Raw genomic sequence first — 13,771 nt, 5'->3', positions numbered from 1 at the left:
AACTGGGATCACGTTGAATCAAGAGACCAGACCGTGCTTAAAGACGAAGACGACACGTGTGCATCGTAATCTTTTCATTGTGGACACCTTTATAAAGGAGCTTCCGACTTCAAGGAGGTCAATTCTATAGTTAAACACGTAGTAGCAACATGAACTTCGTATTAATCCCCTTCTTTCTAGGTCGGTAAGCCAATTAATCTTAATCAGTTTTCTGCACGCGCGACAATACGGGCAACAAATTCAACTTTCATTAATCGCTTGAAATCTCTCTTGAATGAATATTTAAACTGCATGTCTGTTGATATTAGTATTCGCAAATCGTAATTTAATTTCTTCATTGTTAAGATCTTGCATTCCGGAACACAGTTCTAGCAATATTTTATGGTTATGGCTTATATTTCAAAAATCGACATAGCATTAAACGAGAAATGGGCGAAATGACCAATAAATCATCAACTTTTTATGCATGAATAGAAGCACCCCAGTGCACGATCATTACACCTACAATAAATTATTAAACAAAATACAAAATTACTTATTTTGAATATTTGGGCCTAATATTAGGTTGGAGGGAAAGTTCTGTCGTAATTTAAATAAAACATTTGAATGAATTTATAAAATCTCAGTTTATAAAATGATATAATTTCCATTATTTGTAACAACTTGTTGCCATCTTTCAGATGGTTTCCCAGACGTTTCCCAATGATTCACTAGCAACACGTGTTTTTGATTTACAAGCAAAATTACCTGCTTATTTAAAATACGTCAGAACATTCCCTCCAACGTAATAGATTATATTGGGTTGGAAAGAAAGTTCGTAGCGTTTTAAAATTAAGAATTGAAGATAAAATTAAGGTATTTATTCATATGTTTATTCAATAACACGAGAAGTTACCTCGAAAATGGTAAAAAGTAATAGAATGGAAAATATGTTATTGAATAAATCTCTATGAATAAATCTCTGAATTTTAACTTTGAATTTTTATTTAGAGACGCTTCGAACTTTTCTTCCAACCCAATAAAAAGAAGAGGATCACTTTAGCTATACATCTCTGAACTCACACACGAATTACTCTGTACAAATCCATGCACACTCTCCTGCTTTTTTAATAATGATTGATTATTCTGTTGCCGAGACAAATGACAAACGAGAAACAAGAAGACACTACAATACACGATGATTAGACAGCGGATCTTTATGCAAAATAAAAATTGTCTACACGAGTCTCAACAAATTGGAGTGAAATAGAAATATATTTTCTCTCATAATGTGTTAAATAGGTTGAAAATAATGTAAACTTACTATTTTAGATTACACCTACTCATTTTTGTCATAAATGCATAAAATCCGCTGTCTAACGATGATACACGTAACAAACACTCAGAGGCAATAGGTAAGCAATTTTCCTGAGTATTAAAAATATTAATCCCGGTTTTTCAACAATTACAGCGGCGACCATTATAGTGGACGATCCAACGAAATGGCAGTACGGACTGGTGGCCCATTACCACGCGAATATCACGTTGAATTCGGGCGCGAACGAGAACGCGATGGAATTAGTAAACATGACGACAACCTTTACTTGTCGTCAGAGATCGATGGATGAGCTGATATGCAGTTTTCCAGAGATCTTGCTGAGGAAGCCAGAGTTTTTGGTGAAGTTTAACAAGAACGGGATGGAGAACTTCTCGTTCCAAGAGGTGGTGGGTCGGAGAGAGCTATCCGTGATCAGGTTCATCATGAAAGAGCTTAGCGTCGGCGTGGATCTTTTGCAGCACGCGAACTCGTTGTCGGCGTTCGTCGTAAATCAGAGTTACGTTCTACACGATTGCTCGACATTGTTCACGGTTTTGCAGGATTTGGGTTCGCCCACGTTTACTAATTTCGGCAAGAAACGCGATTACGTGTTGGACGTGTTGTCGATACCTCAAAGAAAACCAGGCGCGAACGTGATCATCGAGAAGAGGACGAATTCCAAGTGGTGCAACCGTACCAGTGAGGATAATGCCTCTGGTGGCATGAGTTTAATTTCTGTACGTAGCACTTGATTTCTTTTCAATGTTTCCAAGTGCAGAGGTTTCATATAATTTCACGGTTCCCCAGGAAAAGTCGGTGACCAAAATGCACATCGGCGGTAACACGTTCGTAAGTCTAAACAAGCTGACTGCGAAGACCAGGCAAATGAGGGAGAACCATAGTTTCATTACGGAGATAACCACGTACGTCGAATTGGCGGGAGTTGAACCAGCCACGGAAGAACTACCACCTATGGACGATCTCACACAAATGGCGATGTTATCCCCCACCGATGCACGATTGATATACAATTTCGTGCCAACTGATCATTTCGGTCGAATAGGTTAAGCTTTGAATGCGAAGCAATATGTAACGACGTATTTTATAACTAGACTGTGGATCTTTATGCAAAATGAAAATGTTTTGCATTGATTGTGGGAAGCAGAAATAACATAAAAATTGATTTCATCCCTTAACGACTTTGTTACGTTAACAGCAACATTCTTGAATTTTTTAAATCGTTCACTGTTTCATATTTCGCCCAACAAATTCTTTCATAAATGCACAAAGATCCGCAGTTTATTTATAGCACATCGCAGTGCTATGTATTTCGACTCAAAAATTATGAATATAGTATTTTCTCGTTCATTGCATTTTGTTCGCGCAAGATGGGGAATGTAGCTTAATGGAAATGATGATTTTGTACTGGTGTTGCGAGTCGCGTAGCGATTGTTTCAATATGTTGGTATATGTACACTTTGATCGCGGCTTCGACTCAGTAGTGAAATCTTATCCGACTTATTCTTATTAGATACCTCGTTCTTCCCTGAATTTCCGATTCCGTTTTCCTGCAACGAGCGAGAACCTAAGGTGAAAGCACCAATAGTTGACCAGGGCGCGCCCGAATTTATTACGGCAGTGGGCGCGCCGTGCAAATAGCGCACGGAGGGAGTAGAAGGAACAGTTTCAAAGAATTTAACATTCTATCATCAAATAATTATTATATAAAGGATGTTAGAAATATACAAATGTTTATTCTCTATGTTATACTGACTTATTCAAATAAAACATACAAATAACAATCGTATTACGTAAATTCTAGGTATCGTCATCAGATTCTACAGTTTGTGACAATTTTGACACATCACGCAGGTTATAGAATGTTTCGTACAAGCAAATCGGTAGCATTTAAAGCATTTTAATTGTAGTATTGCTATTTCTACAAATTTTACATCTGCCTCGCTTTTGAGTATTTTATAATTTCCTGTCTTCCCGAACAGATACACGTGTCTGTATAAATGCTCAAATATCTTTAGGCAATGAAGGTATTCCAGCGCGAAATTTTAGTTGTTCCTGAATTGAAGATACATTATGTAAAAAATACTTCAATATACCTGAACTATGGAACTTACAACCCTGTGAACTTTCCAGGCCCATGCTTTCCCCACCATGGTGGAATTGCCTTTCGTCCTGGCTCGTTTTATGATTTTATGGTTCTTTTGAATGTAAAAACAAAATTTCATTCCGCTAAGAACGTTAATAAATGTATTAAACAGTTTAGATACCGAAGACACCTATACTATGTACTCATTTCAAGCTCATATATCCGTAGCATCTAATTGTAGATAAATTATAATTTTACTTGCCTTACCTCTATGAAACCGACCGGTGTGCACTCCGTGGACGTGCACACTGCATACGCGTGCCCGCCGCGCCGGAAGGTTAAGAAATAAAATTCTCTGCGTGAATAATAGTAAATGCCTCCAGCCTTTATTAAATAGAAAGACTGATGTATTTGTTCATTTCCGAAAATATGTTATAAAATAAACGAGATTCATAAAAATTTTCCTAGATTTAAATTTCTCGAGAAATGAGAAATAACCAATTATAAAATTTCTCGAGAAATTCTCGAGAAAGAATTTAGGAACACTACTCAAATCGTATAGTACAATATTAAAAAAGTTATCGTCTTTTTTAGAGCGTCCGAATATTAAACCGTTTCACTGTATTTGATTAATAATAACTTTTGTGGATAGTAATAGGAAGTGGACGGATGTCCTCTCAACTCGATAAGAAACATCCGCGAGGTATTAGATAAATTTCTTTTTATTTAAATTACGGTTACATTAAATTATACCTACGGCGAACCGCGCATGTTCATCCGCGCACCGATCATCGTGTCCGCGTGAACGCGCGCGTCCACAGTTTTACAGCGATCATTGTAAGTTTAGATTGATTGACGGGTCGATTAACAAAAGCAAAATCCATGTTTTCTTCGCGGGTGATCGACAGCATCGATCGTGAATCACCGTGGACCTGCGTCGTCAAAGCGACTCTGTTTCATGGAATCAAACGGCTTCTATTCACGTGACTAATCCTTACATCTACGTGTGCAGATTGCAATCGGCCCTCGATATAAATGTGTGCTTCGCCGTGACACTCGCGGCGACTGACTTCCTCGGCGTCATCGGACACCTTTTTTGACGTTTAACTCTTTCAACGCAACGATGTACCGTATTCTTTTTTCGAAAACAGAGACGTGACTTAATTAACAACCTCCAACTCTAGGCTCATACCTTGTAAATAAGAATGAAGGTAGATAATTATTCTGATGTTACCTGTATCCCCTCCATTAACAATTTTAACAAATTGTTTCTTATATTTTCCCGTTATTTTTCCGTTTCTTATATTTATATACAATAATCCCGCGATCTAAGCCGATTCTCGGTTCTGTGCTGTGACAGAGATCGTAAAGGACAGCATGTAAACACGGACCGCACAACCGAAGGCGCAACAAAAAATAACGTATCGGTGAGACAATACTAGTGCGATAATGAAACTTCTTTATTTTTTAATTATTTCTAATGTGTGAAATTTTACCAACATATTCGCGACATTTTTCTGATTAAAATATGACACGAAACAAGATACAATTCGGCACATATTTACTGTACATGTAAAGCACAATTCATAATTTATCATATACATGTAAGAAGAAAATTGAAAATAAAAAAGTTAGCATCACATTGGTATTTTAAACAATACAATAACCTTTGAATTTTTGCCTGTTTCTCTTTCTTTTCCACTCGCTATCCTCTTCTATGTCCTAAAGTCACTCCGTACCGTTAATTAAACTACTAAATACAGTTGAAATTATATCGTGTTTCGTTCGATTTTAATCAGAAAATGCCACAAATAAGTTGATGGAAGTCCCATAAAAAAATAATGAAAAATAAAGAAGTTTTGTAATTGGATTAGTATCACGGGATTACTGTAGCTCGATTAAATAATACACCTTTGCATAAACGTATTTTTTAATTGGCGTTACTAGCAGAAAGACCGAACAGTTAAAGCACATCGTCGCATTGAAAGAGTTAAAGCGTTCGAATCCGATCTTTTCGAATTAGGACATTCGGATTGTAACATCGTAATCCTGATATTAAATAAGAAATGCAGCTCGATACATATCGTAATTATCCGCTCGTGGAATGGATAATGTTTGGTTGTTGAACTAAAAATAAGGTAAAAAGATGTACCTATATAAATACGTTCGACGTGTCCTGTCTCTTCGAGAAACGTGCAAGTCTTTATACTTTCTTTCTTTTCGCGACACGTCCTTCTCGAAATGTTCGTAACAATTTCGATCGATTGCACTTTCATACGTTTCTCGCTTACCTACACTCGATAAATTCGTCTTAAATCTCACAGCTTATCGATTGGTTAACGATTTAGACTTAATTTAGTTGAGAAGTACATCGAATATAATCGCAATAAATGTGCACTAACTTCTTCGCCTCTGAAATGCAGCTTAATAATACCAAGAGCTGTCCGAATACCCGAATACTTTGGACAGCGGTGATCACGTGAGAGTGTAGATAACTTCATAATTGCATCGACTTGCATTTCGCAACCGAAATATTTTCATTGGTTTCGCTCGTCGTTATCAATTAAATGAAACAGTTCAAGTACCCCCGTAATGCGAAGCCAAATACTCGAGGACCACCGTGAATGGGAATCAGTGGAATATTGAATGGACTTGCACTTTTGCAACTGAAAATATTTTCATTGGTTTCGTTCGTTGTTATCGATTAAATGAAGCACATGAAGTACCCCCGTAGTATATGAAGCCAATAAAATACTCGAGGACCACCAAAAACGAAAATCAGCGGGAAACTTGAGAACAAGTATGCAGAATATTGATCTAGGCCAACAGTCTCTACCTAAAAGCAATCGCAATTTAACCCTTCGCATTCCGAATTATTTTTCAATTTCGTTGCCAACAACTCTCTGCTATTTTAAGTGTTTCATTTGAAATTTACTTCAAAGGACTGTTCCTTGACTCCTACTTATTCTAAACAATTTTGTTTACTAATCATATTAAATATAACTCGCAAACTTTGTTGTAATTTATACTTGTGGAACTTATATTCGTTTTTGACTAAAAAATACGCCTTAAATAAATAAAGGAAGAACCAAGCACATATAAAAACACGTTTCACTTACATTTTCCTTTCTCTGATGTCGAGTCACACTCAACAAAGGAGTGAAAAGGGTTAATGCATCGAAGACGCAATGGGTATATAATCAAGTTAATGATCCTTTAATTAGCTATACTATCAATATCCCGCTCGACTCTCAAGTCATCGAATTATTCAGACTAGACTGCGGATTTTATGCATTTCTGACAAAAACGAACTGGTGCAATTCAAAACAGTATGGCAAAAGGTAGTCGAAAGCAATGGCAATTATTTAGATCGATGTCCAATTATAACATATCATGGAAATAATAAATATTCTAAGTGACAAAACAGCGCAACTTAATGCAACAATCTAATACTTCTACGCTTCGCTCTCGCCGTCGCTCTGATCGTTCATCGCAGCTCCAACATAAACGCACTCTTATTAGTCGTACGGAGGAACTTCCGGTGGTTCTTCCGTTCGCAGAAAATTTTCGCAACGTGTTCGTTCGCGCACAATCTTTTAAATAAGTACGTTGTTCCGTTTGAATTGTTATGTATCCCCGGTAATCATCCAATCACGATTGCGCTCGATTATAATAATGGCACGATTACAATGATTGTGCGTTTAGTCTCGTACACAATTGGTTGGTTTCATCGATGGTCTATACTCGGCGAAATAATTACAGATTGATGTGTTCAAGCTCGACAAGAGTTGCGAATTGATTGCGTCGAGTTTGGTGGAAAAATAACGTCGGTTCTTAATAGTGTGACAGCATGTTCCTCTCGATCCGCATAGCTTACAATTTATCGTAAATTTACGTTATAGCGTCGACCACTAACGACGTTAATTATTCAGATTACATTTACCAGAAAATTTTGTGAACCTTCATTGTCTTACTGGTTCGATTATTCTTACTTTTAAGACTGGGTGTACATATATACGTATTGTAAATTTGACAGACATTTTGTTACGCAGATAGTTGCACATATACATTTTCTAAAATCAGATGTCAGGACAGCGTGTTGTTTAACACGTTCGCTGCCAACTACGAGTATACTTTTAAAAACAAGTTTGTCGGGCGGTAACAAACTACGCCCGAGAAGGTTGACAGCGAACGTGTTAAATTACAATTTTCACAGTTACACGTACCTGTTTAATAGCAGTACCGATTCAACAGAATTAATCGTAACTGGCAGTTTCAAATCTTTTTATTGGCACTATACGAAAAAACGACATTAGTCTCCCGACCACTGTGTAGCACATCTTAGAACACGATTTAAAAGTGCACGATTCAAATGGCTATAAAATACAACATCTAAAAATGTTCGTCTGAAAAACTTTGCTCAAAATTTTGACCGTAAAAATGATAAATTTAAAAACGAACACTCGAGTGATATTCAGGCAACAGCCTCGTGAGCAATTGTTTGAACGCATTTATAGTTCTCTACGTCGTATGCGCTTAACTCGATGAATTGATTGATTGATTTATCGAAGAGATTGTCATTGTAAAAATTATGACAATCCGTAGTATCAAATACATGTATACATCTCAAGTGTAGATCGATAAGTCCTTTCTCTATCCGGCGTTCCGCACCTTCCAGGCCTGAATAAAAGCCTAAAAATCCTGGATATAGTCCTGGACCAGGTGCGCATGGTCTGGAAAATTTGTGGGATCAAATCCACCCTCGTGATAGAAGGGTTCATAGGCTCTCAGAATAGAGCATTTCAGCAACCAGCGGTAGCCAGAAAAGTAGCCCGAGAACTCCAGAATGTGATGAACGGATTGAGGTATCAACCTGAAGATCAACTAGACTACCTTCAGTTGATTCCCTTGGAGGGTGTCGAGAAGCCCAACCATCGGAACTTCCCCAATCTGTACTTTGCCGCCCTTCATACCGCCACCACACAAGCCCAATTCGGGAAAGAGGCTCAATACGTGATGTCAGACATCCAAGGTGTTGAACCAAGCCACGATCAAAGCTATGTGTACAATGAGGAAAAGGAAGGATACAGAAATATCCGACGAGGCGCGCCAGAATCCCATATTGTTATGGGACAGGTTGGGAAACACGAACGCAGAAAGCGAGGATGATCTTGGAGTTAAGAAAAGACGCCGCCACTAAATCAAGATAAGAGAAAGAAGAAGGGCACTCTGCACTCTACAAAATATTCAAACCCTTTTCTTCTATATTTCAAGTATTCCAGATTTGGCAAGCGTGCATACCTTTTTCCGAGTGTCTGTACGGTTTATACAGATCTACAGCCACGTGAGGGAGAGCTAGGGGGAGGGGATATATGATTTCGACAAACTTTGGAGAATCCCATATCACACGTGTACAATGCTCGCGCAAGAAACGCGCAACCATCGCGAGATTCTCGCGATGAAAGCGTGGTGTAACGTAAACGCGCGGCGCTCGTTGTTCCTTACGATCGTTACATTCGCACTAAACGATTCATGCACGAAACGTTCTAGCAAGATCTGCGCAAGGCGTGGGATTTGCGCGTGTCCTCTAGCATCCCTGACGTCTACGCAAGAACTTAGAAAAACGAAAAGCAATGGCGACGAAGTCGGCCGCTTCGCCGATGAACGGCCAACAAACGGTTCACCGTTGGATGTCTCTTTACTTCTTTTTTGTTTACCTTGTCGCTCCTTTTTCTCTATCGTCTCTTCGTTCTGTTTTCATTTCGGCAAACAAGCTACCCTAACCTAGGTATATACAATCATTACGTTCGCGGAAGAGACACGGTCCGAAACCGTAACTCAGTCGACAGTTCTGATACACCGAGATAGCGGCGGCACGCGGTCAACGGGATGGCGCGACATTATTGCCCGTTTTTGATGTTATTCTGTTGCTTCACGGAGTCCATGTTGGGGACGTAGTCCATCGCCATCAGACAGGCGAACACTGTCATCACCATCTTCTGTTTCACCTCGGTGATGTCCTCCGGCAGCGCGTAGACCCGCGCGCCGCATTTTCGGGCCAAGGATATCGCGTACTTCGCGTTGTCCAGGTTTGCCTGCAACCAACCGTCAGTTCGCAATTAGTCATGCTGATCCGATACAAGGCTACTTGGGAGAGAAAGTGACGACACCGATGGCGAACATCTTCGAGGAACGTACAGTGGTGGACAACAAAGTGATTAGAAATGGCAGGAACCGTAAGAAACTGTGATTCAAACAAATCGTAAACCCTAAAGTTAAGGCTTCTTTATGCGTCAACCGTTGAAATGTTAACCAGCAAAGTTGCTCTTCTTTCGAAATTCGGGTTGTAATATTTACGTAGATACAACCTTATTATAGGAAATCAAAATTCACGACGCCGTTGTTGTATTATAACCGCGTGGCACAGTTTTCTGATAACTAGACCGCGGATCTTTATGCAAAATAAAAATTGTCTGCATCGATTGCAAGAGATAGAAACCAAACTAAATGTTATTTCTTCCCTTAATGATTTTAATAGAGGAGAAATCGTATATTGACATCTCTCCTCAATTTAAAAAATTTTTCAACAACTTCGAATTTCATCTACTCAATTTTGCTATAAATGCATACAGATCGGCAATCTATTGATAACCATTAAGGCGAACGACGCAACGAAGATTCGTATTAAGAACAAGAAATATGAGACCACAGTAATTACGATTTATATGCGCAACGCCAGTAATGACTTCTCAAAAAGATCATAGGGAACTTGAACTAGTAGCAGACGTCGCCCGATTTAGCAATGACAATCGTCATTCAAGTGACGTCTTCGTGACCACGTTGAATCTCTTTCACTAAGAATATTGCTTAACAGGCCGTTATTAGTGTGTCCCAGAAAATTCTGAGCAGCCACAGCCACCATTTCCTGATAGAGTTGCTCGCGATACAATGACAGAATACCATAAACGACAATAGCAATATTTTGCAAATTATAAATCCGGAATGAAAATATTTTCTGGGACGTCCTAACGAAACGGATTCCAACACAAAACTTTGAATCATCTCACCTCCTCGGTGCCACCCTCTTTGACGAGATCATAATTGACAGTCCCCGGTTTGATGGCATCGATTAGATCGATCACCACCTTGCCGTCCGCTATCGACGAATCCTGGAAGCTCTTGATGCTGCTGGTCTTGCCCGCTCCTTGCAGCTTCGAGTTCACCCATTGCACGATCTCCTTTTCAACGAGAGTGCTGCCTTGGGTGCCAGCCAGCGACGTCAAAATCGACAAGGTATACGATCTCATCAGTTGCCAGATCAAGGCCAATGTCAGCGTGGTGTTCCCGTCGTTGATGTCCTGTCCAGCGATCCCGACCAGCGAGAAGTTCATCGTTTTCCCGAGTTCCACCGCGTAGTTGCAGTTCTCCAGTTTCTCCATAAATTTCCTCAGTTTCGTGAACTTCTTGTGCACACGGTTCCAGTTGACGGTGCCGGGCTTGATGATGTCGTACAGCTGGAAGATTACCAGACCATCTGCAAGGTCGGAGTACAGCCAGTTCACGTACGGCACCACTCCCATGGAGTTCATCCAGTTTCGGTAGGTCTTCTCCTCCCTGTTCTCTTCCAAAGCCTCCAAACCCTCTATGTTACTCTCAGGCTTGTCCAGACCCGGGTAGTTGTTGAACATGTTCGCGACGAACGCGAGATTCAGCTTGTAGATGCCATTCACAACGTCGCTGGGTGTCACGAAGCTGCGACACCCAAGCTTAGCCGCCTGCTGCAGCATGATCTCCGCGCGGGATGTGTGGTTTGGATCCATCAACGCCTCCAGCGTGACCCCCGCGCTGTTCGGCGCGATCTGTTTGATCAGGTAGGTGTAGATCTCCGAATCGGTGATGTCTGCCTGGAAGTTGTTGCACCGTCTCGCGATTCCGGCGTTCTCCAAATGATGGTTCACCCATCGCAATAAAATCGACTCCGGGGATAGTTTCAGCAAATCCTCGATACGCTCGCCGTCCTGAAGTAGAGTGGCCAGGCCAGGACAATTCTCCAAGGTGATCTGGTTGAACAAACCAATCCTGATGATCTGCCAGAGCAGACCGAGTACCAAGTGCGGCGATCCTTTGGTGAGGTCGTGAGCGTCGATGTTCACGATGTTGCAACCGATCGCCTGGGCGGAAGACAGGGCCAGAGTCAGGTTCTCGTGTTTCTTGTAAAGCGTCACATTCTTCTTGTTGATCGTTCGCTCGTCGATCGTGTCCGGGCAGGAGTGATTGATTATTTTACTAGAATAAGACGTCGAGCGTGTTAGTTGGATGTCTAGATCTAAGATCGAAGTAAACATACAGTCCCAAATGTTTTCGAAAAGATACTCTATAAAAATATGTACAGGGTGGGGCAATAACTTTATCCACCTTGAATATTTCCGTTACTTGTAATAATATGAAAGAATGGTATATACGAAAGCTGCATGGTGTAGAGGGGGAAATATTGTGATGGCTAGACAGCGAATTTTATGCATTTATGACAAAAATGGGTAGGTGTAATTTGTAACAGTAAAAACATAAGAAAAATTTAGAAATACTGTTATATTATTTTCTATCTATTTAACATAGTAAGAAAGAAAATAAATGTCTAGTTCACACTGCAATTTGTTGCAATTCAGGTACGAAATTTTTATTTTGCATAAAGATCCGCTGTCTAGTGATGGCGGGTACACATAGAAAGTTGTTTCAATAATATCTCGTTAACCCTTTAGGTTTAGGACGTACCAACGTCAACATTTTTAAGTGGGTCTTTCCATTTAAAGAAATCAAGGTTCCCCCTCTATACCATGCAGCTATTGTATATGCCTTTTTTTTTATTATATTGTTACAAGTGAAGGAAATATTCAAGGTGGACAAAGTTATTGCCCCACCTTGTATAACTTGTGTAGTTTCGACCATTTTTACTTTCAAAAAATCAAACATGTATTTCGAATAATTACGTATGTGTCCAAATTGCCAATGCAAAAGGTCCAACAGTTTCAAAAATCAAAATACCCCTTAACACTAATCGTACCACGAACGGTCAAATGATTGATTTCATGTTCTTTATTTTTTAATTATTGACATTATAAAAATGTTTCTACTAGAAATGATTACAAGAATTTATCAAAAATAAGTTCAGTCTTGTAATTGTTACAAAACAATCTATATCAGTCACCTTTTTTTACTCGGCACAGGTAGTATTAATACTTAAAAGCATTTACTTATTTTTTTTCTTACGATCAGTGTATCATGTTAAAAAGCATCGCATACCACAGAAGAATTCCGTCCTTGACCTTCTCGTACAAAGCCTTCCCTTCCGGATCAATGGGCAGCAAATGTTTCAAATCAGGATCGTGTGACAGATTCGTGTTGATCCAGTCGCTGAAAGCAAGCTGCTCCTCCAATCGGACCGAGTGCGTGGTACCTTCGCTGGAAGCCTCCGAGATCCCACCCAAGGTCTCCAGATTCTCCTTCTTCGACACGACCTGCTTGAACGTCGAACCAAGCTCGTTGGCTTTCAGCTCCTTGCACAGCTTCTCGAACTCGTCGAACGAGAGCCTGCCCTTATGCTTCAATCTCTGCTTATCGTCGTATTCCTCGATCATCTGACGCACCTTGTACCCGGGCATTTTGAACCCGCAAACGTCCAGGGCATTGCGCAGCTCGGTGAGGTTGATGAAGCCGTCCCCATTCTCGTCGATCTAACAAAAAGATGCTTTACTCAATGGGGATCATCTCGCAACGGAAATTAATTCAATTCCGGATGTCTAGGTTCGAGGGTATCGAACCCAGAATATGTTATTTGGGAATTCATTAGGCCTCTATGAAGGTTTTAATGTGTGTTCGAGAATCAATTTTTTAAAGAAGTCCAGAAGCGATCATTTTATTAAATCATTTTTTTACTTCTATTTCTTTTGGTACAGCAAAATTATTGAAAATCCTAGTATGTAATAGGCTTCCAATGGGTAAAGTTTTAAGAAAGGAAATATATTTCTATGTCTCTCCAGTTTGATGCAATTATTTTTATTCTCCCTTGTCTCATGAAAATCTCGACGATATCGCAGATTGCGTGCAAGTGCAATGAATTTTATCGGCGCTCGTCTATCAGCGTATAACGATATCTAGGCTGATTGCATTCTGCAACCGGCAGGGATTTAAGAATGCAGTCGCGATCATGGTCGCTGTAATTTCCACAGTAACAATGGAGGGACACGATCAGCCCGAGATCGTCACACACGGAACTTTCTTGGAAAACTGCATCGGGGTTAATCGACAGTTCTTTATTCCAGGGAAGCCGTGTTGCACTCGACTAATTAGCATCCAGTTCTCGCCAGTGAACC

General features: G+C 40.0%; 2 protein-coding genes across 3 annotated transcripts in view; one reads left to right on the top strand and one right to left on the bottom strand.

Annotated features, from left to right (window-relative positions):
- The first annotated feature begins 16 nt into the window (after nucleotides 1-16).
- LOC143207388 (uncharacterized) lies at nucleotides 17-3,062 on the top strand. Its single transcript, XM_076420808.1, has 3 exons — nucleotides 17-180; nucleotides 1,451-2,034; nucleotides 2,105-3,062. The coding sequence occupies exons 1-3, from the start codon at nucleotides 150-152 to the stop codon at nucleotides 2,363-2,365; spliced, it is 876 nt and encodes a 291-aa protein (XP_076276923.1). The 5' UTR covers nucleotides 17-149; the 3' UTR covers nucleotides 2,366-3,062.
- A 1,043-nt stretch (nucleotides 3,063-4,105) lies between these two features.
- Nucleotides 4,106-13,771, bottom strand: part of Fim (plastin-2 fimbrin) — a 53,600-nt gene continuing 43,934 nt past the window's right edge. For both annotated transcript variants that reach the window (XM_076420799.1, XM_076420800.1), the window contains exons 2-4: nucleotides 12,702-13,132; nucleotides 10,469-11,687; nucleotides 4,106-9,496 (exon numbers count right to left, since the gene is read on the bottom strand). In XM_076420799.1, the coding sequence (XP_076276914.1) occupies nucleotides 9,302-9,496; nucleotides 10,469-11,687; nucleotides 12,702-13,132 (1,845 nt within the window). In that variant the 3' untranslated portion in view covers nucleotides 4,106-9,301. The remainder of the gene's footprint in view (nucleotides 9,497-10,468; nucleotides 11,688-12,701; nucleotides 13,133-13,771) is intronic.

Source organism: Lasioglossum baleicum, chromosome 3, assembly GCF_051020765.1.
Source record: "Lasioglossum baleicum chromosome 3, iyLasBale1, whole genome shotgun sequence".
Classification (NCBI taxonomy): Eukaryota; Metazoa; Arthropoda; class Insecta; order Hymenoptera; family Halictidae; genus Lasioglossum; species Lasioglossum baleicum.
This window is presented reverse-complemented; position numbering and strand designations above follow the sequence as displayed.